The 27417-nt window shown below is 45.0% G+C and overlaps 2 protein-coding genes and 1 long non-coding RNA gene across 4 annotated transcripts in view; 1 reads left to right on the top strand and 2 right to left on the bottom strand.

Moving 5' to 3' along the window:
- The window catches only part of UROC1 (urocanate hydratase 1), a 48856-nt gene extending 34539 nt beyond the window's left edge, over nucleotides 1-14317 (bottom strand). The window contains exons 1-4 of the mRNA XM_083602767.1: nucleotides 13783-14317; nucleotides 5939-6069; nucleotides 3692-3785; nucleotides 1863-1922 (exon numbers count right to left, since the gene is read on the bottom strand). Coding sequence (XP_083458893.1) covers nucleotides 1863-1922; nucleotides 3692-3785; nucleotides 5939-6069; nucleotides 13783-13908 — 411 coding nt within the window. The 5' untranslated portion in view covers nucleotides 13909-14317. The remainder of the gene's footprint in view (nucleotides 1-1862; nucleotides 1923-3691; nucleotides 3786-5938; nucleotides 6070-13782) is intronic.
- Nucleotides 12281-13357, bottom strand: LOC310754037. Its single transcript, XR_014543549.1, has 3 exons — nucleotides 13259-13357; nucleotides 12556-12857; nucleotides 12281-12330 (listed from the first exon to the last, which is right to left on the bottom strand). It is a non-coding gene; the product is annotated as an uncharacterized lncRNA (long non-coding RNA).
- Nucleotides 14318-16953: 2636 nt separating the features above from the next.
- The window catches only part of LOC310757557 (netrin-4-like), a 55078-nt gene continuing 44614 nt past the window's right edge, over nucleotides 16954-27417 (top strand). For both annotated transcript variants that reach the window (XM_083602769.1, XM_083602768.1), the window contains exon 1: nucleotides 16954-18723. In XM_083602769.1, coding sequence (XP_083458895.1) covers nucleotides 18636-18723 — 88 coding nt within the window. In that variant the 5' untranslated portion in view covers nucleotides 16954-18635. The remainder of the gene's footprint in view (nucleotides 18724-27417) is intronic.

Raw genomic sequence — 27417 nt, 5'->3', positions numbered from 1 at the left:
ACTTTACAAAGTTTTGACGATCGCTACAAGGTAGGGGAAAACCAAATGGCTGGTACCAATCTGTCAAGTGGAAAAACTCCTACCTGCCCCCAACAATAAGGCGGCCTACATTAGTCCGTGGCAAGGCTGATGTCAAGCAATACATAAAAAAGAGCGGGGTGGGGTGGAGAGCAGTGTTGGGGGGGACACATGAGCCCTGGGTATATACTGAGCCAGTTCATCTAGCACAGCATCGTCAACACCAGCCTTCCACGCCCTGGTGCCTTCCAGATGTCATTGGACTACAGCTCCCTCCATCCCTGTCCATTGACAGATGTTGGGAGTTGTAGTCAAATGACTTCTGCAGAACACCAGGTTAGGGTTCCTGGTCTACAGTGATTGGCAGCAGCTTTCCAGGGTTTCAGACAGGGAATTTTTCCTAGTCCTCCCTGGAGATTGCACCAGAGGTCTTTTGCATGCAAGGGGTATGCTCTACCTACTAAGCTCGGGCCCTTCCCCTGAACTAAGCGGGTTACGGCTCAGCACCCCTTCACATGCCACATTTTCAATTGCCTCTCCTCCCTGCACCAGAAATAACACTTTCAGGAATAACGTTGCTGCAACATCTTTACAAACGGTCTCGTTTTTCATGAAACAAAACACTGAGAACAAACTGTCCTTATCGCAGTGAAAGAAAATCATTCATCCGACTGCTATTCTTAAGTAACCAGTGACAAAGGCATATTGTTTTGCTCTGCTGTGAAACTCTTGTTAGACATCACAGTCATATCGACGCTGGACATGGCTGCCAGTACAAAGGAAGAGATAGCAAGTTTCCAAATGTTGTGTTTTCTGAATGTCACCTTGCTAGACGCGAAGTACAGAATCATGTTCTTTCCCTCTTTTTCAGAATATCATGATTGTTTCAGGAAAGAAAGCTGAAAGAGCTTAGCTCTGCCTGGGGACCTGGGAGTCCTGATCCCAGACAGAGCAGGGGATTCTTGTGATTCCCGAATGATGAACCTAAAGCACTCTGCATCTGCTCAGAAAACATTCAGACTAAATGATATTTAGGGTGCTTCCAGATTTGTGTTTCTTGTTTATGCAAGGTGTGTGCAGCATCCAAACAATGACATAAAAATACCAGCCCATATCTACCCCCACCCCCATTTAACCTGGATTTATGCTTTTCATGAAAAAATCTGTCAAGTTATTTTAACCAAATAATGACCCCCACAAACCTTGTAAAAAGGTAAAGGTAAAGGACACTTGACAGTTAAGTCCAGTCGCGAACGACTCTTGGGTTGTGGTGCTCATCTCGCTTTACTGGCTGAGGGAGCCGACGTTTGTCCGCAGACATTTTTTCCGGATCATGTGGCCAGCATGACTAAGCTGCTTCTAGTGAAACCAGAGCAGCACACAGAAATGTTGTTTACCTTCCCGCCAGAGTGGTACCTATTTATCTACTTGCACTTTGACGCGCTTTCGAACTGCTAGGTTGGCAGGAGCTGGGACTGAGCAACGGGAGCTCACCCCGTTGCAGGGATTCAAACCGCCGACCTTCCGATCAACAAGCCCAAGAGGCTCAGTGGTTTAGACTACAGCACCACCCGCGTCCCACAAACCTTGTAGCCTTCTATAATTAGCAGCAAAGAAAGCAGCCACAACAGGTAAAACAGCTGTCACCCCACCCCAAGCCCCCATAATTCAAGCACTGGATTGCTCTTTCGATATTTCTTAAAGTCAAAAGCCCCAACAACTGCATGGATTCATTGTCAATGACAGCCAACAACTTAGTCACATCTTCCACCAAGCAAAATATGGATGTGATGGATTAAGAGCATGGTCAAGCAAGGCAAGCAACAAATGTATCAACACCATACCTGTGCCCAGTTGCTGAAGACTTGTCCATTCCCTCCATAAGTTACAAGTTCCTGGGGAAACTGCAAAGAGCACATTTTAAAGTATGTTTAAAACAGCGTCCCTTATTTCAGTCTCAAATATGATTAAACCCAGTTTAATCAAAACACTGCTTAATGAGCACATAGCAGAGCTTAAATCTGACCAGGGGCATTCTAGACTGTGGCCTATTCAATTATCCTCTGTGCTGCACGAACTCCGGAACGCCAAGAGATAATGGCTTCTATTAGCACCAGCCACTTCTTAGGATGCCTCTGCAGGGCACCTGATGAATGTCTAACCTCCACCGACTGACAAACTGTCAAGTTATCCACCCCCACCCCTATGTCTAAGCTCCAGACAATAAGCAGCAGAACCCGCGTGTTGATATAGCTTGCATTTCAGTGGAAATGAATGTTGGTGGAGGGACAGGGCTGGCTCAATATATTTTGCTGCCTGAGGCGAAGGACAAGATGGCACACTCTTCCAAGGCCCAGACATAGGCTACCTGGACTGGGAGTGGAATCTTACTCAAATACTGGTGAAAGGACTATCTTCAATTTATTGTCACATGACTGTTTCGTGCATTTTAACTGCCTGTTTTATTACCATTCCTTGAGGCATCCAAACAAAAAAATAAAAATTACGTAACATCCCTATTAATGTGGTTTTTGTTGAAATATTTATAGTGCTTACAACATTATTCATATTTTTGTTTATGGGAATGAAAGAACACCAACCATCTGATTGCAGGAAATTGCTCCATAAGCTATGAAAATGTTTTCTAAAAACAGTCACACAAGCTGTGTTAGATATAACAAACTATGAATATTTCTAATAGTTTTGTTCACAATAAAATCCTTTTTGGCAAGTATCAGTGGGATGGTCGAGCTTGCATTTTGCCCATGATTTGATGACTGTCAGAAATAGTATCAGATCATTGTTGATACATAGCTTGCCTTTGTATTTTGTCTTCATAGCATAGGGTAGCATATTCTTATTTTGACTAAGCAAACTTCAAATCACTCTTGGCTTAACTATTTGCTATACCTGGTGGCAGATTAGGTGATATTTTTCCACAAGGTGCTTAAACAAGGAGTTGTTTTGAGTGATTCTTACAGCAAGTTCTCACATAACTTTGACTGAAACTTTAAGAGGGGAAGGCCACGTAGGGGCCAAGTCCATGGCTTCCTTCAACAATATTAAAAATAAAAACAATATTCAAACTGGATGCATAGCTGTGCTGAAAATTCATGGATGGCAAAACTTAGAAAGCCGTTTTGCCGGATAGTCTTCTGAGGAGGACTAAAATCTCCAACGGTTTTAGGAAGAGCTCAAAAAAGCAAAAGAAGAAAGTCAAAAATTGGCTGGAAATTATTTTCTGAGAAATGTCAGCTCAGCCCTGTTTGCTTTTAAGCATCACATGCTCTACCTCAGAGCGGCATGCTAATTTTGCACCTCCACTGTTCTCCTGGTGGTGCAGCAATAAAACAACTATTGCATTTGCAAGGGTAAGCTGGGTTCAGTATGGTCTCAAACTGGATGGGGGACTGTGTGTTGAGGTTCCTACATTGAAGGGGATTGGATTTAGATGACTCTAGGGAGTACTTCCAACTATGATTCATTAAAATTAATGGGGGAAAGTGGCAATGCATTGATTTAAAAAATAAATAAAGAACACATTTCATCCTTTGTTCCATTTCAGAACAATCGAAGCAAAACTGGTATGTGTCAATTCACAAAAATCAATGCATTGTCACTGCTATCAGTTTGCTTTCCAAGACTAAGCCTTCCACCGAGGAATGTTCATTACCTGTGCCACTGCAGGGTCAAGATTATTCATAATCATGTGCATTATTGCAGCAGCTTGGATGGTTTTGCAGGGATATTCCTGGATGGGGTAAGCTCTGAAATTAAAACACACCAGTGAGGAAATGAAATAATTATCTTCAACCTTCTACAAATGCATACTTGGATTTATCACAAGCAAATCATAAAAAAACCAAAATGAGAATAAAATGTTTGATATGAGGGTAGAATCAAACGGCATCATTCTTCTTCTTTTCCCCCCCTAGAGTGATCAATATTTTCAGAGATTTCTCTCTGTATTCAAAGCACTTTGAGTGTCCCTAGCAAAATGCACCCCCACTACAAAAGCTAACGCTATGCCAAAAATTACTTCCATCTTTTTTTCCCCCAGCCATGGTCCATCAGTTAATGAGAAAATAAATTGCAACAATTTCTGGGATATTCCTGTGGCCAGGGCACAGGTCTTTGTTTTGCTTACCGTGTTTTCAAGGTGGACACTGAGTTTGTAAGTGTCCTTACTTTCATTCTACACATTATCTCTCCAGAGGTTTGCATTCTGCAGCCTTTCTGGTGGCATCCTTCCTGAAAAGCCATTACATACTTGTCTGGGCTTTAACAAAAAGGCAGGAAGGTGTGTCTCACTGCTGTTTGGTGCTATTTTTTAAAAAGGTGAAGTCTTTTTACTTTTAAAGAATCAGGTAGGTAGCCGTGTTGGTCTGACACAGTCGAAATAAATAAAAAAATTGTCCAGTAGCACCTTAGAGACCAACTAAGTTTGTGCTGGGTATAAGCTTTCATGTGTATCTGAAGAAGTGTGCATGCACACGAAAGCTTATACCCAGAACAAACTTAGTTGGTTTCTAAGGTGCTACTTTTAAAGAAGTTAGTGTCAAATCATGCTGTTGTTGTGTTTCTTTTTTAAAAAAAAAAGTAAAAAAGACTTCCCTTAGAAACAAAACCAACAAGTGCATCAGTCTCAGGCAGTCAGTTGCCAGCCTCTCTGGCTTCCCACGCTTGAATTAAAGCCCAATTAAAGACTCAATGAGCCCCTCATGGGGGAGTTCAGATCAGGAAGTATGGGTAGCCAGGGAGGATTCAGAGCACTGGAGAAATCATCAGTGGAGAGAGAAACACAAATGCCTTCCTTGGTCACCTCACAACATGGAGGTAAACTCAACCCCAAACCCACTGAAATTCTAAATAAATTCTAAACTGCTGTGCAAATGAAGCAGAAAAATGGAAGCCTCTTTCACAGGGGAAGAAAACTTTTAAGAAATTGGAGGATGCAGCACTAGTATAAACTGATCAGGTACAAAATGATGTCCATAATTTCCAAAATTCATAGACCTGGAAGATGCTTATCAATAGTTGTGCTTAATACTTGTAACAGGTCCCATTTCTAGATAAGAACTCCCTTATTTGCGTATGGATTTTACATGGATTCTCTCTCTTTCTCTCTCTGCATATGGAAACTCATTTAAGCTGAGGGAATTAGGGCAGCCAGCTGTGCTCATCAGAAATCCATCAACCAATTTCAAACCCTGCATTTGAACGATATGTGTCTATATAGCTTTAGCAGCTGGACTCACCCCCATGGACAAATACATATCAGGATGAAAATGAAAGTTTGTAGCCTTTGCAAGGTTAGGAAGTCATTTTCATTTTGTTTTTAAAATACTGATGCTCAGTTTTATAGCAATGAATGGACTGGAATTAGCGCTGCTTGTCTAATATTATTAGCTGAGTTAGAGATGAACAATATATTGAGCAGATGGGGGGGAATCTTCTCATTTGCTGCTGGTACAAAGTTAGCTCCCAAGAAGAGGGCGCTGCTTTATGCTGTGCTGCTCTTGGCTGCCCCCAGTGAAGTAGGCCACAAAGAGGTACTACACTGTAACTACAGAACCAGCGATTGCCCAGCAACACAAAGAGCCAACAGGAGTCTGATTAAAGTCACAGACTCTGGCCCACTTCCTTGGTCTGAGCAACACCTTTAGCACAAAGACCAAGCTACTGTCAGATTCAGCAATGGGCCAATTTACCTGCCTGCCTGCCTGCAGGCTTCCTAGCTTGCATTGTCTCCCCTAGCCTGCCTATTTGGTGACAAGTGGCCTTCTGTCTGTTCAGTTTGGTTCATGGGTTGTGCCTCCACATCAACTCACTCTGACAGAATTTAGGTACAACTCTAAACAAACAAATGGCTTTCACTCCCAACATGCCATTCCTCGTAGAGCCCTCCTCAAGCCTTTACCTCATCTCAATGCGGGGGCAGAACCTGTACATGTAGATATGTCCATAGAGTCTCAGCTCCTTGGCAAATTCTGGCGCCAGGACTTCGTGGAAGTTGGAAGGGAAATAACGCAAGGCGTTCTTCAAAGCCAGCTGCAAAGAGAGAGAGAGAGAAGGAAGCCAGAAGAAAGTGACCAAGTGGGTGGTTATCACAGCTAATTAAACACATGCATTTTTATCAGCCTGAACGGGAAATGTGCCCAGATGCTGCAAACGTATTCAAGGGCACTGACCGTTAATAAGTATGAGGCTCCAACAAACAAGGTAGCACAGCATTTTGAATGGGATCTTCCCACCCTAACCTTTGCATAAACAAGAGGCTATCCTGGCACAGGATCTGGGCTGCACTCGTTCTCCAGAGGAGATGGAACAGCAAGCAGAATCAGCTGTAGATAACAGACATGCCAGGAACTCCATTGTACCATTATACCCAAGCACAACATGATGCAGGACACCCCTGGCGCCTGTTTGACAGCAGAACTTTGCTAAGTCAGGTTTGTAGCTCCATTGTCGCACTGAAATGGAACAGAAGGTTCAGTGCATGCTAATCTAATGGACCAAGATCACCCAGTGCTGTGCCAAAGAAACCAGAAAACTTCTGTGCTCAAATTTGCTAGCATTGCCAAATGCTGGGTGGGCGATTTTGTATCAGGAGAAATCAAAACAGGGAGGAGATTGGAACCAAGTTCTATGAGAAATGGCTGCAAGATGATAAGATTAGCCTAGAGAAGAGAAAGTGTCTTCAAATATCTGAGGACTGTCACACAGAAGATGCAGCATACCTCTTCTCTGTTTTTCCAGAGGGCAGAACTGGAACAAATGAGTGGAAATTGCAGGAGAGCCGAGTTTAGTTAAACATTAAGAGAAACTTCCTAACAGTAAGAGCTAATTGACAGTAGAATAGACTAGCTCCGGAGGCTGTTCATTTGACAGCCATCTGCCAAGGATGCTGCAATCACATTCTGTGTTGCAGATCCTGCAATGAAACAGGATTCAGAGTAGATGATCTCCAAGGTCCCTTCCAACTCAACCCCACCCTGTCACTTTGTGGTGGCACCTGCCATATGCCCTGAAAGGGATTCACTGAAGCCTTTTGTTGCTTTGGACATTTCTGCAGTTGTTGCAGTTTTAATATTTTCTGAGAACCATATATGGTTCATCAAAACGAACTGTTTGTTACCTTCACCTCAATCTCCAGGGAAGGAGCCAAGTCTGAATATTTTAAATAAGTAAAATATGCCAGCAGGAACCCCAACATTACTTCAAAGGATAGTTGTTCCTCCAGCAGGCAAATCAGATAAAATCTTTCCTATCCTCCTCAGTAGGGTCCTCCTCATGTCATTGTCATTAACTCTTTTTTTTTAAAAAAAAACACACCACCATATGGGATATGAAACAAGGAAATGTTTGTTCACTTCTCAAGTTCACTCCCTGCTTTGGAAACTGTGCATGCTATTAAATGTGTGGGAGCCCCAGCCCACCTGGGTGGAGTAAAAAAACTAAAACCATAAAGCAGACCCTTCTATATCCAAACTTCAGTTTTGTAGAAATTTCATTGCTTCCACCATGAAACTGCTTAAGGGTATAGTTATCTGCTCTTCTTTGTGAAATCAAATAAGCAGGCAGCAGAGAAGGGAGCTGGCTTTAGCCTTTGGCTTGCATGGTATACGAGGCCAGGAAGCAGTGGTGAGATCAGGGCTCTACAGGCACATTGAATTGGCTCTGCCAGCGTATTTGCACAGCCCTGACCTCACTGCTGCCTTGCCTCCCACTCCTAATCAGTGACAATGCTGCTGCCAGAAAGCTATTGCTCCCATATGGAAAGGAAGCTCCACAGATGGCGATGCCTTCAGACTATTCAAAAATATGATGAGCTAGCCCAGTGTCTCCATGCTGAGAAGATTCAAGCTCAGCTTGAGCAGCATCTTAAATATTCAAGCGGCATTTTAAAAATACTGTTTGCAGCTCTAGGCTCAGTTTTTAGGAAGAATGAGTCACAAATCACAATCTGCTATATATTTTGCAAATGGGCTTGTCCATCAGCTCTCTTTGTTTCCAGGCACCTCTTGAGATATTGTCTCCCAATTTGGCAAGACATTTCCTGAGATGGTGGAGTGGTCCTGAACCAGATCAGTGATCCTCCAGAACTGCTATCTTTCCTGGGAGGGATGTTCCCATTGGTACCAAGTCAGGAGAACACAAGGAGAGCCTTGCTGGACCAAGCCAAAGGCACATTCATTTCAGCATCCTGTTCATATTGTGGCCAACCAAATGCCAGGACCCCCACACAAGAACACTCTTCCCACTTGTGATTCCCTGCAACTGGTGTTCAGAGGAATACTGCTTCTGACCGAGGAGATGCTACACATAATGGCCAGTAGCCACTGACAGCCCTATTCTCCATAATGCTCTAAACTGCTACTCAAGTAGTGGTAGCAGCCTAGCAGTAGAATTAATAGTCTTTAGAAAGCCAAATCCATTATTTTGACAAACTGTGATGCATTTCAGACACTGAATGAACCCAATTCCCTAGTTGTTTGTGGCTTAACATCTAGTCATCTGGAATTGACAATGCTGTGCCGTTTTCCAGGTGAAGACTTTAGCATTTGTGATTCCCTTCCCTTCTACTATTACAGCACAATGACCTTCATGTGCAAACTAACATGGCCATTTGTCCTAATTTACACAACCAAGTACTGCAGACAGCTACATTTTAGAGACAAAAGACTCTTGTCTGCAACTGACAGTTCTAGATGGACTCTACTTAAGAGGCTAGCACAAAGAAGATGAAATGTGTTTGTGTTCTACTAACAAAAGTAATTGGATAACGATGGGCTATTTGTTGCGCAAATGTCTTTGTTGAATTGGCAGGTGAAGCCACACAGTGAAGAGACATCAGCTGGAAGGTGGAATATTAGATGCTAAAGCAACAATCTGGAAAGCTGGCGAGGTGTTGAATTTTGACAGGCTGCAAATTGTACAAATAAGTATCTGCTTTGTGTATCCAAACAAGTTAATTCAGTGCGGCCCCAGTTTTCCATGTGCAAACAGGAGTGACCAATAGGGAGGGATGGATCTGATCTCCTAGCAGCAGTGCCACCGTCTAGTACTGGGACAGAATAGTGGCAGTGTCATCAGACTGGCACAAGTGCACCAGTGTGCCAACTGAGTGTGCCCAAACTGCCTCAACCTTGCTGCTGCCCTGCTCTACATCTGCATCACTCTGGTATGCAGTAGTGGCACTGCTGCCAGGAGGCCGGGTCCACAGCAGCACCTCTCCTCACTGCCGTCTCCTGTGTGGAAATGTTTCAAAGCATATCCTTGGGGCGGGGGTGGACCACTGCTCAATAACAGAGCACATGCTTTGCATGCAGAAGGTTCCAGGTTGAATCCCCGGCATCTCCAGGGAGGGCTGGGATGGAGGACATGCTGCCTGAAACCTCAGAGAGCCACTGCTAAGTCAGTGTAGACCAGAGGTTCCCAAACTGTGGTCCACGGACCACTTCATTCAGGCAGCCTGTCTGGATTTGAAGGCGGGAGATGGTATATTCAACATTCATATTGATTTTATTTCTTACGCTGTATTACAATTTGAATGCTAAGGAATTCAAATAACAATGCAATGAAACACACTGTGTAAGAAATAAAAGAAGCCCATTAAAAAATACTGTTAAAAACCATACAGCACCTAGCACATGGGTAGGCAAACTAAGGCCCGGGGGCCAGATCCGGCACAATTGCCTTCTAAATCCAGCCCGTGGAATCAGCGTGTTTTTACATGGGTAGAATGTGTCCTTTTATTTTAAATGCATCTCTGGGTTATTTGTGGGGCATAGGAATTCATTCGTTCCCCCCCCCCCCATACAGCCCGGCCCCCACAAGTTCTGAGGGGCAGTGGACCGGCCCCCTACTGAAAAAGTTTGCTGACCCCTGACCTAGCACAATGCATTATAATTGCTACAACAGGCAGAGAAACCATCAAGTGGTCCACCAAGATGCTCAACCATTTTCATGTGGTTCAAGGGGGTGGGGGAGTGTGAGGGCCACTGGAGTAAATGATACTGCCCTAGATGGAGCCATGGTCTGGCTCAGAATAAGGCCATTTCCTAAGTTCTTATGTAAGGCAAATTTACTCTTTAACAGGGGCACAATGAAGAGATGCAGGCTATCTATGTATGGCAGACAAAGGGAATGCAGCAGAGAGTCCTATGGCATTGTAGGATAGCAGAGTAATACATTTAACAAAAAAATGTTGTTTTTGCTGCATCAGGCCAATACAGCAACCCTTCTGTAATTTGCCAAAGGAAGACACTGTCTTTCTTAGGATTGGTAATAGTAAAGCACAGAGACTTCTGCCTCTGGGCAGGGAAAAGGAGGAGACAGAGGATGTTGCGGCTTCAAGTCCTGAGCAACAAAGGGGCTTGGAAGAAAGAGAAGTCAGGAACCATATATGGAAAGAGCCTTGCAGATATGGTTTGGTTTATCCAAGGAGATTAAAGATGAGATGGTGGAAAGAGCCATGTAGCTCTTCCGAAGGACCCCGAAGCACATGGCTAAAGCTCTCATAAAGGCTTTATATTATTGCCAGAAACAGAGATGCATGAAAACAAAACATGGGAACAGTTTCGAGTTAATACTGCAAATATAAATTGAAAATAAAGCGCTGCAGATACACAGGCCTGATCCTCAGCTTATATTAACTGGCATTGTTCCCTCAGCTTTGGAACACGTTACAGTTACACTGCCGATTCTACTTCTAATACTGCTACTACTATCCCAATGAATTATATTATCGTGGCTGATATTATTAATAGTCACAGCAACAATAATAATTTATATTAATTGCAAACGTGTTCTCCAAGTGCTGGTCTTGGGATGGAGCAACTGCCCTATGAGGAAAGATTACAGCATTTAGGTTTTTTTAGTTTAGAGAAAAGGAAAGTAATGGCTTGTCTACATTTCCACTGTCCCATGCCTAGAAAGCATGGCTTTGAGCAGTTTTGTCTTTGCCTCACTGCTTTCCCCCAGAAAACCCACTCTTTAGTGCTAAATCAGAGCAAACAACATTCTGGAGAAAACCCAATTGATGTTTGCTCTGATTCAGCAGTAAAGATTGGGTTTTCCTGGGGGACAGTAGCAGGGCAAGCAAAAGTGGATGAGCCCAAAGAGCCAACAGGATAGAAGTTTATAAAATTAGACATGGCATAGATAAAGTGGTCTGATGCCAGATCCTATAAAGAAAGTAGCAAGACAAACAGGCTGTTGCAGGACCACAGACAGCTCCCAGTGAGCAACTTGCTCCCACAAAAGTTGGGAGCAGACTAAAGCCTTTTAAGCTTCTGTGTCTAGACTCCCTCTTCCAGACTCCACTGCCTTGTAGACAACTTCAGAGTCTTACAAGGGCCAACTCTCTGGCCTGAAGACAGGCACTCTTGCCCTGTTCCCTAGTTTCTCTCCTGGTGTGCTCCCTGCACCGTTGAACCAATGATGTGTGGTGGGAGGCATCTGGTTTCTCAGGGGAAGGAGCCTGTGATGGTTCAGGCTCTGGCCCTATAGGCCCTGGTGGTCGACTCTAGGAGATTCTTCTGGAGGCTGCTGTCCAGCGGCCTAAGTTGTAGTCATCTCCTGCTCTCCAGCAGTCAGTTCAGGGCTCTTAATCTGATCTGGCTCCTTAGCACGTGCCTCTGCAGCCTCTGACTCTGTGTCTGGATTGCTGCACAGGGGTCATGACAATGCAAACTTGGTGCAAAACCATCTAAAGTCAGCTCAACCCCTCTCTGGACAGAGAGCCTTTCCACCCACTGTACCTCTGTCTTGTGTGGATTATCTCTGATCTAGTTGGAGTCAGTAGGCCTCTGAATACCAGTGTTTGGAAACCGCAGAAGGAGAGAGTGCTCTGGTGCTCAGATCCTGCTTGCAGCTTTCCCACAGGCTTCTAGCTGGCCTCCACAAGAACAGGATGCTGGTTGAGATGATCTATTGGTCTGATCCAACTGGCTATTTCCCTCATAAAAGCCTCTGTTGGTCCTAATTGCCCTCTGTCCATGCAAGGGACACACTAACGGATACAAACCCATGAGGTTAGGCCCACTTTGCAGGATGATGCTATCTAGGAATATAAGCCTGTTACATTGAAAAGATACATAACATTTAAATTACCTGCTAAATACGTTTGGAGAAAGCGACTCACAAATATATTATGTGCCAAGACTTTTGAGCCAGCTACTGCCTCTCAGCCTAATGCAATAATGCAGGGTGAGTCCTTTAAAAGAGGCCCCGTGGATACAGAGTACACATGTTCCACGGGGCCTCTTTTAAAAGGCTCACCCTGTACAAAGATGCCACAAGTCCTCTCTGATTCAAAGTACAGTGGTACCTCAGGTTATATACGCTTCAGGTTACAGACTCCGTTAACCCAGAAATAGTACCTCAGGTTAAGAACTTTGCTTCAGGATGAGAACAGAAATCGTGCAGCGGCGGCGCGGCTGCAGCAGGAGGCCCCATTAGCTAAAGTGGTGCTTCAGGTTAAGAACAGTTTCAGGTTAAGTACGGACCTCCGGAACTAATTAAGTACTTAACCTGAGGTACTGTAAAACAATCCTGGAAGCACTCTCCTGGGAATTTCTCACTGGTTGGGGAAGCGGTGGGCATGTAACAATACTTAGGAACCCAACAGGCAACTCAGTTACTGCTTAGTTAAACAATTATTTATTCTTTGGTTGCCCAACCAAAGAACAAATCATTAACTCAACTCACTCAAGGATGAGTCTCAGTCTGAATATGCCAGGCCAATCAATTTCCCCCAAATGTCCCTTCCCACCATATCATCATAGCAGTTTCTATTTAAAGGCTTGAAAAACTAAGTCAGTCTGCTACACAGACTACAGATAGGTAGCCGTGTTGGTCTGCCATAGTCAAAACAAAAAATTTTTTTTCCTTCCAGTAGCACCTTAAAGACCAACTAAGTTAGTTCTTGGTATGAGCTTTCGTGTGCATGCACACTTGGTATCTGAAGAAGTGTGCATGCACACGAAAGCTCATACCAAGAACTAACTTACCGTATTTTTTGCACCATAACACTCACTTTTTTCCTCCTAGAAAGTAAGGGGAAATGTCTGTGCGTGTTATGGAGGGAATGCCTACGGGTGGCATGCCTACGGATTTTCCTCCTCTAAAAACTACGTGCGTGTTATGGTTGGGTGCGTGTTATAGAGCGAAAAATACGGTAGTTGGTCTTTAAGGTGCTACTGGAAGGAAAAAAAAATTTTTGTCCTACACAGACTGTTTTTGTTGTAAATTGAGAACCTATAGCCCTGTAGACAACAATTCACTTTGTTTATTTATTTTATTTTATTTATTTATTATTAAATTTATATTCTGCTTTTCCTCCAAAAGGATCATAGGACTGAAAGCAAGTGATAAAATTATTTTAAAATCTCAAAAACAAGCACACTTATTAGAAAATGTTCCCCTAGAACATGCACAAACATTATTTAGGACTGGGCTCTACTTGTGGAGAGGCATGTTTAAAAATAAGCAACTAAATCTGTTGTCTAATGACTAAGCAGACAAATGTACTTCACTCTTTATTTGCTTCACTGAGGGACAACAGAAGGACCATGATGATTGCTTATGGTCTCCTCTTTTGTCTAGGCAACATGTGTCTCTATAATGAGTTTCTGACTGTGAATTTTTTTATTCCTGTGCCTTTGGGGAACTGGGATGCCGCAGACCAGCAAAGGCTGAAGTTCTGGTGGGTTTAAACTGGTGTGGGCACCCAAAGAGATCCCATGCAAATGTTCTTACCTTTTCTTCATGAGCCTCCAGGTTGGGAGTCCTCACGGGAGCATGAGGGATTCCACTCTTTCGGCCCCTGTTCTCCGGAAGAGGGTTCAAGGGAAGCCCGCCACAAATTTCTTTCAGGCTGGACATGGCTTGTGAGGGGTTGTAATTAGAGGAAGAAGATCATTCACAGAGAGCTATTGCCTGAGGGGCAAGACAAAAGATAGAGGCTCTCTTTGGAGAGTCCTGGAGGATCTTCAGCAACTTTGAGGTGAGCCCTGATGAAAGCAAGCTGCTCACTGGCTTTTGTATGTGCACCTCCAGTTCTCTGGAGAAAAGACACCATGCCTGTCAGACACACCTATTCAGTCTCCACAATCCTATTGGCTTCTCCTGCCTCCTCCTCCTAAAGAATAATTCACAGGCCTACTGATTATTCTCTGGCCGTTCTTTGCGCATGCTTTTGGCCCTGTTACTTTGAACCACATTCGGCCAGTTTATGTACTTTGCACACACACACACATTCACTACTCTGAGGGGCCTGGTGGGTTTTGCAAGGTTTTGAACCAACTGAAAGACACAGCAGTGTGTGTCAAGTTTAAAGATTCTACAATCTGACAAAAAATTCAAATTTTCGTATTTGCCTGTTTTCATTTGTGGGCCTTAATGTAGTAGTAGTAGTAGTAGTAGTAGTACCCTGCCCATCTGACTGGGTGACTTCCAACAAATATAAAAGCATAACAAAACATCAGACATTAAAAACCTCCCTATATAGGGCTGCCTTCAGGTGTCTTCTAAAAGTTGTATAGTTATTTATCTCCTTGACATCTTATGGGAGGGCGTTCCACACGGTGGGCTCCACTAGTTATTAAATCATCTGTATACCCCCTTTGGGTTCCAGTAATCACTAGCAGAGCTTTACAACAGGTAAAATTCACAATAAGGTGATGAAACATACATATATATTTTTTAAAATCACAGCAACAAAATGTCCTATAAAACTGACACCAACATGTAAGTCTACAAAGAATCATGGGAGCCATACAGCAGTAGCATAACATAATGACAAAAGCTCCAAATCGCTCTAAAACAAGGCACCCCTTTCCAGGCATTTGAAGGAGCAATGTGAACTCTCCTCAGGAGAGATTTCTATAATGTTGGGGCCACCTTTGAGAAGCCCCTGTCCCACAGCAAGCCCCTTGCTTCTCTGATCATGAGGAGGGAGAGGGACTCTGAAGAGGATCTCAATATGTGCCTGGCTTCATTTGGCTGCCGCAGTCAGTCAATTTGGGGTGTCAAATTGCTGATTATTTAACTTATTCTTATCAGGCACTTCCAGACCATCATATTTTAGTACAGATCTCTCACACTTCTGGATACATGCTGGAATAATATGCCTTTTACACAGTAAGAGCACACCTTCCTAATTCACCCCCACCAGCCCCAGTGATTAAAACATGCATAATGGGGTGGGGGGAGGGGGGAGAACTCTGATGAACCAAAGCAGAAGTGAAGTGCTTCTTACTATCTTAGGTCTTACACACATGGCCCACAAATGCCTTGGGGAAGAGAAAGAAAAGAATGAAATATTTTTGCAGATCAGGGAATTAAGTCAAAGGCACATTTGCCGAGGCTGGGGACAATAAGCCTGTTATCAGAGGGCTGCAGGCCTGGAAATCTGGTTGGAAGAAAGGAATGAAGAAAGGAAAGAAAGGAATGGCTGGTGGAAATTTTGCCTCTGAATATGTCCCACTCATGCAGTCAGTCAGAACTACTGCAGAAAGAGATTAGAAAATACACTTTATGGCTCCAGTAGGCAGCAATCAGTTCTGGTGATACAGACACTCAGGGGCTAAAAACAGAGAGTTGTGGAAATCGTAATGTGACCCAATAAATAGACTGCTTGGGAAGATATAGAAACTAGGGTTCAAACCCCACCTAATCTGCAGATTTGCTGGTGGCCTTAACAAAATTTCTGTCGTTCAGCATTGACACACCTTCTGTAAAATGGGTATAATGCAGTGATGTATTTTGTGGTGTTGCAGCAAGAAGATGGGAAAGGACCACAGCAAGGAACAGCGATCAGTATGCGTGTACGCAACATGCAAACATAACCACACGCATGGTTGTGGAAACATTTTGTGAATGTGGGTAAGCCAGGGGTGGGGGAACTTCAAGTTGGCAGGGCCTGGTAGTGGCCCTCTAGGGCTTCTGTAGATACTCTTCCCAGGCCACAACCTCTCTCCTCAGGCTACACTCATCACTGGCCTGCTTCCCACCCCAAATATTTGTGCCCAGCAGGAAGGTGACCTTGAGCTCTCATAATGCCTTCTGCTTGTCTGGGTGAAGGCTAGAGAGGGTGAGTGTGAAAATCAGATAACCACTCTCCCACTTTTGCCTCTGGCTGCACAGACTTGGTGCCTGCCAAGATCCCTTGCCCCTTATTATTGTTTAGGGAAGCTTTTAATGTTTAATAGGTTATTGTATTTTAGTGTTTTGTTGGAAGCCGCCCAGAGTGGCTGAGGAAACCCAGCCAGATGGGCGGGGTATAAATAATAAATTATTATTATTATTATTATTTGTAATAAAAAAATAAAGGTTGGTCTTTGTTGTTGTTGATTGCTTGGAAGGGGCTTCTCTGTTGTGTGAGGGTTTTGTTGTTGTTGCCTGTGTTAGAACATATGGACAGCCTGCTGAATCAGGCCAATGACCCATCCAGTCCAACACCCTTTGGCGGGTAGGTATTTCTGAAAGCAGTTCTGAGCACCACCAGTTTGTTTTGTTTATTTTAATTTGGCAATGCCCACAACAGTTTCTTACATTTCCAAATCTGTCTCCATACGCAAAAGTGGCTGAGGACGCCTCTAGTCTTTTTGCTGTAAGCGACTGTCCTGGCTCTCCTTCTGGAACTTTGCAAGGAGAAAACACGGAGGACAGATTACAAAGTTGTAAAGGGCTGGGCTGAGTTTCAATATCGTGAAAGGGCAGCTAATGGTTATGTATTTTACTTTCAAAGACACTTGTGGGATATTCTGTCTCAGATGCAAACATACAAAAAAAACACACCCCACCTTGGCTGGCCTTGGGAAGGACACACCTTGACTTGGAGCAGCGAAGTGATATACTGTTTTGCCTCTGGCAGCAAAATAACTTTGCATGAGCCTGTAAACCCCAGGGGGATGGAGAAACCCCGGGCTGCACTGCAACCAGTCGGCCAAAGCATTGCTTAGTTTCCAACCAGCTGCAAAAATTCAATCTTACTTTTCCCTGCTTAAATGCAACTTCTGCTTCTCCTCCCAGACAGGCTCTGGCAGGTTATTAACGCTGCTCGTTAATCAGCATCCATCCTTAGTGATCGAAGCCACTAAGCAGGACAGCACATGTCCGATCACAGCAGCAATTTGTTAAACCCTCCTACTCCTGGACCACTTTGCCTCTGTCGCCTGCCCGCCTCGGTGCTATGCGCAGCCGGCGCCTGCTGCTGTTAGCCGTTATGCCTGACGGGGGCGCTGCGGAGACACGAATCGACCCCGACCCTGGCCGGTGCGAAGGGGGCAGCGACGGAGGAAGGAGCGCTTTCCCCGCCGGGCATTTGGTTTTAAAGGCCCAGGACAGGAGCAGCGTCGGAGCCGGAGGCTTGACGGGCTCTTGCGAAGTGGGGGAAAGGAGAGGCTCTGCGAGCGAGCAAACGCGGACACGTGCGTCTGGAGAGCGGCGCAAGCAGCCGAAGGAGTGCGCAAGTGAGATGCAAAACACAGACACGCACACGTATCAAAGGACAGGAAGAGGATCACATGTCAGAATAATCCCTTTTGCAGCCAGACGGGGCTAGAGGGGACCGAGGTGGCCGGCAGAGGCGATCGCCGCGGGGTTGGAGAGACGCGAGCAGCTCGGCGCAAAGAAGCCTCGCCTCCAAAAAAAATTAGCTCATCGTCATTTTTTATTTTATTTTATAGAAGGCACTGATCCAAGGCACCTGAAAGTGAAGGAAGGGCTATTCACCAATCCCCACAAAAGCCACCCAAGCCCAGCGCTGCCCTGAATAGTAGTAACAATACTACTACTAATAATAATCCATTTTCTTTTAAAGACTGTGGAATACATAGGATCGCCTCTGAGACACCGGCGATAGTCCCAAGGGGGTGGGGGAGAAGGCCGTGCTTGAGCGACCGAGGAGGGGGTGGTGGTGGGGGGTGAGAGGGTGGCAAAACAAAGGCGGCTTTGCCCTCGATTGCACTCGCGTTAGAGGAGCGCCAAAGCGCGAGTCAGTCCAGCGCGAGGAGGAGAGCCGAATGGAAACATTCGGGCGGCCAAGGGAAGGTCCGAAGTGAAATCGAAAGTTGAGCGAACTCCGAGGGAACTTTCGCCCTCCGAGCCGCGTCGCCGCCTTGACCCTGCGAAAGGTCGACGGGCGAGGAGGAGGAGGAGGAGGAGGAGGACTAGGCTTGCTCCGCTCGGCTTGCTGTGCCAGACGTGTGAACTGCACCTCGTCTCCGGGGGGGGCGAAGTTGGGAGGGGGCTAAGGGGCTCTATCTCGAAGCAGCCAGCCAGCGCTCTGACTGAATCAACTGGGAGGCGATGGGCGGCTGAGGTGGACGCGCCGGGGGAGGCGAAGCGGCCGCGGAGCTGGGAAGCAAGCCTTAGATCCGAAGGGGAGAGAGAGCGGAAAGATACACAGAGACACGCGCGGCGGGTTCCCACCCACCCCTTCAGGGAAAGAGAAGCACGAGGAGCCCGCAGTCATCGCTGCCCCGAAGGAAAGTGTTTTTGTTTTGTCTGCTCTGCCCCCGCCCCGAAAAGAAAGGTCATGTGGGCACCAAGCTTGTAGAAATATCATCATCATCATTATTATTATTACTCTCGCGCCTCCGGAGAAGATGGATTTCCTAGGCGGAGTCATGCAGCGTAAAAGCATAACGCTGATCGTATTCCTGGAGTATATTATTTCTGGCCATCCTGGAGCAGGTAAGCGGAATTACGCATAGGTTCCCGATCAATGATGGGGGAGAACTTTAAAGCCTCTTCGGAGTGTTTTGTTTTTTTTTTTGTAGGAAGAGGAGAAGTCGTCCGTTTTTTCTTTAGATGTATAGCCCACTCTGTCACTGAGTCCAGAGGCTAGCAATACCTGTGTCTCATCCCCGCCTAGGTCCCGGTTGTTCCCATTTCAAAGCCAGGAAACTGAGGCACAGAGAAAGTTATTTCTCCCAGAACCATGCTGCACTGGGATTCAGACCAGGTTGAAATGGAATTACTGGGAATGGTTTTTTCAACTGTGAAATATTATGCAAGAAATTTTTGGTTTGCACAAATGCTCAGATGCCAGGCTCTACTATAAGGAGAGCCACACAAGATTGAGAGTTATGATTCAGTATTCGCACGCTGTCTGTTTGCAAGTACTTGAGATGGGCTGTGACTTTGGGTGTATAATGTATGTGCATATCAGTGCTTTGAATTTGGACTTAGCGCATAGGATAGTGTTGGGAATAAACATATCCTAATAAGAGCAGCTTTCAACTCATGCCACAAAACGTGTCTCGCTCACCAATATGCACTGTTTCTCAGGAAGAGCATATCTAGGTTTCTAACCCTCTCTGGTGAGGACTGAGATGCATTATTGACGTAGAGCATGAACCTTCCCCTCCCATCTGCATGTAGAACCCCTCCAGTGTGCTCCTGTCTGTAAGCATGAGGCTGTGCCCTTGATGGGTCTACCTCAGTGCTATCTTACACTGACTGGCAGCAGTCCTCCAGGATGTCAGACAGGAGGTCTTGCTCAACCTGACATGGGCATGCTAGAAACCGAACACAGGACTAATGGGCTGAGTTATGGGTGGTGTCGCTCCTCAGTGATCTAAGGAGGGATAACGATGGTCGTTCACAATTTGTGACCCAAAACACTGAATGCAGTCATGTTTTTGGCATTACAAGTTGTTCAGGAACATAGGAAGTTGCCTTCTACAGAGTCATACCATAGCTAGTCCATGACGCACAGTGATGTCTGCTTGACGCTGACCACCAGTGGCTCTCCAGCCAGGACTAATAATAACAATAACAATAACTTATTTATACCCTGCTCATCTGGCTGGGTTTCCCAACAGAATATTAATAATAATAAAAAAGTGATAAAACATCAAACATTAAAAACTTCCCTAAAGAGGGCTGTCTTCAGATGTCTTCTAAAAGTCAGATAGTTGTTTGTTTATTTCTCAAACCCACCTGGAGATGCAGGGGACTGAACCTGAGTTTTTCTGCATTCAAAGCAAGAGCTCAGCCACTGAGCTAGAGCAGTGTTTCTCAATCTTTTTCCCCGACCGTGACCCCCTTTCAACCTTGTTTCCTTCATGTGGCCTCCCCTGCTCTACTGGTAGAAAGGTAGCTATATTGTTTGTAAATAGAGCATCTTCTATTTATATTTTTTATAATTATATAATTGCACCTGGGGGCACCCTTGGAATATCTTTGGAATATGGCCCCCGACTGAGAAACACTGAGCTAGAGCCCCACCACCTCCACCTGCAAGGGAATATGTTGCCACTAGGGTGAGTGTGCCGTAATGCACTTAGCCATTCCCAAGAACACAAGGCCCTCCCCCACTTTTCATTGGCCGGTTCCACTTCTGTGGGAGTGGTCAGCACCCTAAGAGCCTAAAGAGACAAGTGGACTGGTGGATAGAGCATCTTATCATTAAAAGTAGCGAGAGCTCAGTGGCTGTGGGGATCCTCTCCTCATATACATCATATATCTGGAGTTGAAAAAATGCAGCTGAATGGAATTTGGATATATTTGAAACTTCATACGTGCACCTTGATATCTAGGTTTTCACAAGTATATTTGAGAACCAGGAATTCCCCTTGATTGCCTCTCAACAATTTCTGCATTGGGTGAAGCCCGATTGTGGCTTAGTTTTCAGACATTATGGCTCTTGATCAAGGAAAGCCGCATGGTGGTAGTAGGCCTGTTGTAAACATTGAGTAAGAAAGGAAATTTAACTCCAGTTTGATTCTCTTTAAGGGCACCAAACACCTGTAAAGCAAGGAGTCCATTTACTCTGCCAAACAGTAGGGCAGGCTATGTTAGTTTTGACCATGATACTCAAATTGTAGAGGAAATTGTTGAGAGGCAATCAAGGGGAATTCCTGGTTCTCAAATATACTTGTGAAAACCTAGATATCAAGGTGCACGTATGAAGTTTCAAATATATCCAAATTCCATTCAGCTGCATTTTTTCAACTCCAGATCTCTGTAGGGCTTTCTATCCGCTGCACCACACCAGGCTGCATCTTCCGTCTATATACAGCTTCATAGCCCATGCTTGCTATTTTGGTTCTGTTGAAACAGCAGATAGGATGCAACCCCCCCACCCTACCCCTTCTTGCCAATGATTACATTGGGTGCTGGATTATACCCCTTAGCTTGGTTGTTTCTTCTTCTTTCCCATTTGCTCAACAGCTCTACAAACCGGTGAAACTGGTGTGTGTTTTGCTTTTTACCTCAGCGATGGCAAGCAAAGGGAAGCATTTAGTAGTTTGGTTTTGTGTTAGTGAAAAGCATAAAATAATCTTGTGATGTACAATAGATGACAGATTATGAAACAGATGAATGCATCAGACAGTGGCTTCTCCCATTATCTATTCTCATCAGAATTGTTGTCACTTTCCATCAATCATACACGGCAACGATCAAATTACCCCTGATCCACTTTATTTTCAGCCATTTCCCCTTTATCCTGTAACCAGTGTAAAAATGTGTTACCATATTAACATTTAGCAGCTGTATAAAGTTAGAAACTGCCCAGTCTTCATACATTAGGAGTAGCATGCCTTGCTAGGTTTGTGTTACTCTGTCCTGGACTGTCAGATGTTATTGAAGATGTGCCACTGTGGGACTGCATTGTGTTGAGAGCTAAAACCTCTTCACTGCCCCTAGTGACTCGGATGACCTCAGCCACTGAGAATCAAGCCCGGCCTTATTTGCATAGTTCCACCCTTTCGTGATCTTATGGCCAGCAAATTTCAAAGGGGATTAGACAAATTCAGGGAGGATGAAGCTACCAGTGGTTACTAAAGCCGATGGCTATGTCCTACTTCCATGGTTGGAGGCAGCATGCTTCTGAATTCCAGTCGCTGGAAATGGCAGCACGGGAAGAGTGCTGTTGTGCTCAGATCCTTCTTGCGGTTTCCGCACAGGCATATGGTTGGCCATACTGAGAACAGAACGCAGGACTAGATGGGCCATTGGCCTCATCCAGCAGGCTCTTCTTATGTTTTTATCACCAAACCCTGGCTCTCCCTGCTTGATCCCACTGGGTGCAAAGCTTTTGTACAATAGTGATGCAGTATTGCTGAAAGACTGACGATCAGAAATTGAGGGATGAAGTTAAATCCAAATGGTTGATATCACTGGGATCATGCTACAGTAGTTGGTTACTAGACTAAGTAGCATGGCTGTTTCCACACAATTAAATATGTTTGGCTGCAGTAATTCCCCCCTCACTTCCCTCAAACAACGCAGAAGCAGAGTGGAAAGTGGGAAACCATTTCAGATCCATTTTAATTTTTCTTTAAGGGTGAAAGGGTAAATCAGGCAATAGGAGAGAGGTGATTAGATCAGAGGACTTTGAACTAAGAAATAAGCTAGCATTCTGGTTATATGCCTCCTTCAGAGGAGGCTTATATTTCAGCAGTTTGTGGTGAAGCTTTAAACAACCTCACTTTCCCATTCTACATTTAAATACCCTACAGTCTCCACTGGGGAGAATAGCTCTCAAGATAAGGTTAGTTTATGTTATTTCATATCATAAGCTTTCTATTTTAAGTGATACCACAGATCCATCCATCCATCCATTCGTTGGTTTTGTATGCTGCTTTTTCCACACACACCAAAAATGTGTGGCATCACTGTGTGGCAGATTCTGACCTTGTTTAGCCAAATATTCAAAGGTGATCTCTTTGGACCTTCTTCTTCATCATTCAAAGGCCTTAGACTGAAGCAGGCATGGACTGGGATAGTGGGAGAGAGGGCTGAACACCTGGACAGAGCTTAGGTGTTATATCACTATAGAGTAGTAAATCACATCTTCTGCTCTTACCTCTCTTACCAATGTTAGCTAGATCAGCCTTCACAAATCTGATGCCCTCCAGATGTTGCTGGACTACAACTCTCATGACTGATGGGTGTTGAAGTCCCAAGAACATCTGGAGGACACCAGCTTGGTAAAGGCTGAGCAAATTTTTCCCCAGAAGCTTCTTTACACAGTAGCACATAAACTATGAAATTTTTTACCACAAGATGTGTTGATGGCCACCCATTCAAAAGGCAATTAGAATTATTATGGGACACATGGTGCATTGCATAATTATATCAGCAAACAAGAAAGATTACCATTTCAAAGAGCCTATGCATTTCAACAGTTATAAAGGAAAGGGATAAAGGGAAGAGGCAGACTGCTTTAAGGAGTTAGGCTTCATGGAACAGATTAGCCTACTAAAATGTATATATAAAGAGGAAGGGACATATATAAAGAGCTTTTCCATTGCACCATTTAGAATTAAAACTAGCAGCAGCAATTCTTTTTTCAAAGAGTTGGTTGTAGAAAGACTCCCCTGGTTTTCCATTGCTCTCAAACGGAACACGAAGCATCCTCCCCATGGGTGTGGTGTGACAACAGGAGCCTATGTACCATGGGCGTAGCCAGGATTTATTTGGGGGGGGCAGGCTTTATGTTGGGGAGGGGAAGAACCGAGATATCTGCAATGCAATTGGTCAGTTAGTTAAGTATTTCTATTTACAGTATTTACTTTATCTTGGGGGGCAGCAGCACTCCTGCACCCCCTGACTACGCCCATGCTATGTAGCAAATGTGCTTGATGTCAGCAGTTATTGAGAAGCAGTGGTGGCCCTGGCAGTACTCCTGGAGGACATACCATTATCAACATCCCATCCAAGAGGATGAAGGAGAAGGCGACTGATCGCAATGAGCCATAGTTTGGATCTGCCCAATTCTTTGCATATAAGATTTTTTAGGAATGGGAGCAATAAGGTCATGGATGCCTACTTCCAGTGACAACACATACTTGGAAGAGATTCTTCTGACAGCACAGAGGAAGAATGGCAGAAAGTAGACTGTGATCCACTCCACTGGTGTGTTGCTAGCCAATTTCCAATGCTTCACCTAACATCTGCTGGTTACTGGGATCATTGCAGGGCTAGGGTGACCTTAACTATGGTAATTCAGCAATACATTTCTTCTGTCCTTAAGCAAGCATGCCTAGTCAGGATCCCTTAACACAGAATAGTTATGCCACGCGTGTGTGTATTTTTGTGTAAAATACACTTTACTAAATTCTAGTAAAGAATTTAAATTTAAAGTTGCTTTCCAGTGGCATTCCACTCTTTCAGTGGAGAAAGAAACCTGGCCAGTCTTCTCCCTATATACTGGTTTGTTTATTTTTCCATACTGCCTGTGGTTTGGTTTGGTTTGGTTTTTTCTTATTTCATAACATGGCATCAATGGGTGAAAGGCACTCAATAGCAAGGGCAGACCCACTAACTTGAAACATCAAATAAGGATGGGTTTGCACAACTACTAGCTTGGAACATGTGGCGCTTTGAGTATATCATGCAAAGGTTGCTGCAGACCCACTTTTCAACCCACATGCAGCCAGCTGAACTCGGTAAGGCAAGGCACACACACTATTGACTTAAAACACAGCTGGGTCATTCTTTTTCTCAGTGTGGTTTGAAGCTGGTTTGGGGGCAAACATATCAAAACACAGTATTTTCCTAGATCTGGATTGTGGCTAATGCCATGTGTATAAAGGTAAATGTAAAGGGACCCCTGACCATTAGGTCCAGTCATGACCAACTCTGGGGTTGCGGCACTCATCTCACTTTATTGGCCGAGGGAGTCGGCGTACAGCTTCCGAGTCATGTGGCCAGCATGACTAAGCCGCTTCTGGCAAACCAGAGCAGCGCACGGAAATGCCGTTTATCTTCCCGCCAGAGCAGTACCTATTTATCTACTTGCACTTTGACGTGCTTTCGAACTGCTAGGTTGGCCGAGGGAGTCGGCGTACAGCTTCCGAGTCATGTGGCCAGCATGACTAAGCCGCTTCTGGCAAACCAGAGCAGCACACGGAAATGCCGTTTATCTTCCCGCCAGAGCAGTACCTATTTATCTACTTGCACTTTGATGTGCTTTCGAACTGCTAGGTTGGCAGAAGCGCGGACCGAGCAACGGGAGCTTACCCCATTGCGGGGATTCGAACCACCGACCTTCTGATTGGCAAGTCCTAGGCTCTGTGGTTTAACCAACAGCGCCACCCACGTCCCACCTGCATCCCACCCACGCCATGTGTATACCACGTCCCAAACCAGCCAACCTGCTTTCAGCCATCAGCCATCTGAAAGGTTTGCCCAGCTTTTCAATGACTATGTCACTGCCAGACGCTCCAAACATTTGCCAGAAGCCCTTCGACAAACAGCCACCTTGCTGAGCGACTCCCATGGGATAGCAGGGTAAATGCATAAATAGTTGAGTGGCATCGATTACTGTGCAACGCCATCTATCAAGAGCCAGGCACCATCCACCTCAGTGACATACAGCCCCCTGGGAGCGAGAGGAGGGGGGCGCAGTGCAGCCTTGATTGTTTAGCCTGGCATGAATTATTCAAGGAGTCCCTTTTGACATTCAGGGTAAGTCCCTGGTTGCCGGAATGCTCTGCCCCTTTGCCCGCCGTGCCCCACATCTATGACCCCGCGTTTCAGAGAAATAAAGCAAGTGACGGATGGGCTGCCTTATTGGCACATTAATTGCTTCCAATGCAAGACTCTTAATCAACTGCAGATTTTGATCTGACTCTTCCCACCCGCCCCCCTCTCCACTCATTTGTCACATGTGCTCTCCTACTCTGCCGTTCCTAATGACACAGCAGTTCAGACAGGAACCATTTATTGATGTTGCTGCATTAGCAGGCACAGCAGATAAGCCTCCTTGTCATCACCACTGATTAGAAAGCCAACTGTGCTCTTCCCCACTCTGCCTGCTCCATAAAATGCATTTAGAAAATTGGTGGTGGGGGGAGTGGAGGAGAGAGAGAGAGACAGGCAGTGGGATGCTTTCCGATTCCATCTCTAGGAATGAAAAGAAGCAGATTTCCATTTTAATTTTGAGCCACGGGGTGAGCGTCATCTGTATTCATCTCCTGTCATTCTTGCATTCTGAGGATTCATTGGAAACCAGGGCAAGTCTACTTGTGAAACAGAGCCATGCAAACAGAGCAATTCCATAGTTCTTGGGTTAGACCCAAAGGTTCCCTTCTGCACGGGGGAAAGGCGCAGCTGATCACCCAAGGCCTGTTTTACAGCTCATGCTGGAGCAGAAGAAGGTGGGAAGTAGATCGGGATCTATTGGCGATTTGCAGCACAGCAGCAAGGGTTTCTGACTGGCAGTGGTTGGACAACAGCAACAGCACAATGACTCCCACCACAGCAAGTTTGACTGCTGAAATGGGAAAGAAAAAGAAAGCTTGGAGGAACCAGACTTGGATTTTAGTGTTCAGAACTTGGTTCAGTTCTGGTACTTAGAACAAATCCCTGATCTCACTGCAAGTTCAGAGCACTCAAGTTATTCAATTCTAAGTTCTTCAGTTCCTTTTGCACCTGGCTCTGGTTGTTTGATCTCTAGTGAAACACAGAGTAGATCCCACAAGGCTGAAGTCTGCCTTCCCCTGGGCTAGAGGATCGTGCAAGAAAAGTGAACCTAAATCCAAAGAGGCGCTTCCGTTTCCACAAGCAGACATTTGAGAACCACTATGGGATTCTTCCACTAGTTCAGCCGTCCCCAGCCTGTTGCTGGACTACAACTCCCATCATCCCTGAACATGGTTCTTGCTGGCTGGGGCTGATGGGAGCTGGAGTCCCAACCATCTGGAGAGCACCAGGTTGAGAAGAGGGTGCTCCAGTGCTTGCACAAGCAACTGCAGAAGACAATTAGCTGCTCTCCCTCTCCCCAATTCCAAAAACCTTAAATCCAACCCACAAATTTTAGTCGATACACTTTAGACATAAATAGTGTGTTCTGCCTTTTAAAAAACTTTCTGTAGGTATGAAAAGCATAAAGCCATAGAACTGTGAGAAGCCCTAGTTCAGCATGATATTCTGCAGCGGAAGCATCCTGTGAAATTGTGACAGAGGTAATGGAAACGAGCATGGAAATGGATTTGGAACAGGAACAGAAAATGTGTAGCCTCTGGTTAGAAGAACTGGAAGTGAATTCTGATTTTGACTACCTTTAGAATGGAGCTATCAACCACTGCTTTGCTACTTCCTACTTGTATTTATTACTGGAACTCATTTTTTCATGCACTTAGGGCCATTTGATGCAATATTTCTTCTGATGGCTTTATGGCACTGTCGAGGCGGGCTTGATTATTTTCTCTCAGGTCAAGTTCAAGCATTCAGGTCTTGTTATCAGCTGCTACATGAAGTACCACTGGGCTGCCACTGTCTTAGGACTGTTGCCCTAAGTGTGGCCATGTGGGGGCCTCTGTAGTTTGCTCCTCCTGCTGGCAGCTGCTTCTAATAGCAAGTTTTTGTGTGTGTGCTGTGTGACTCATGGTACAAGCGCTCCAATTTTCTCCTTTTTCTGTCACCCTGCCC

Source organism: Podarcis filfolensis (assembly GCF_964270895.1).
Source record: "Podarcis filfolensis genome assembly, chromosome: 2".
NCBI classification, from domain to species: Eukaryota; Metazoa; Chordata; class Lepidosauria; order Squamata; family Lacertidae; genus Podarcis; species Podarcis filfolensis.
Note: the sequence above shows the minus strand (reverse complement) of the source record. Positions and strands in the feature narration are given on the sequence as shown.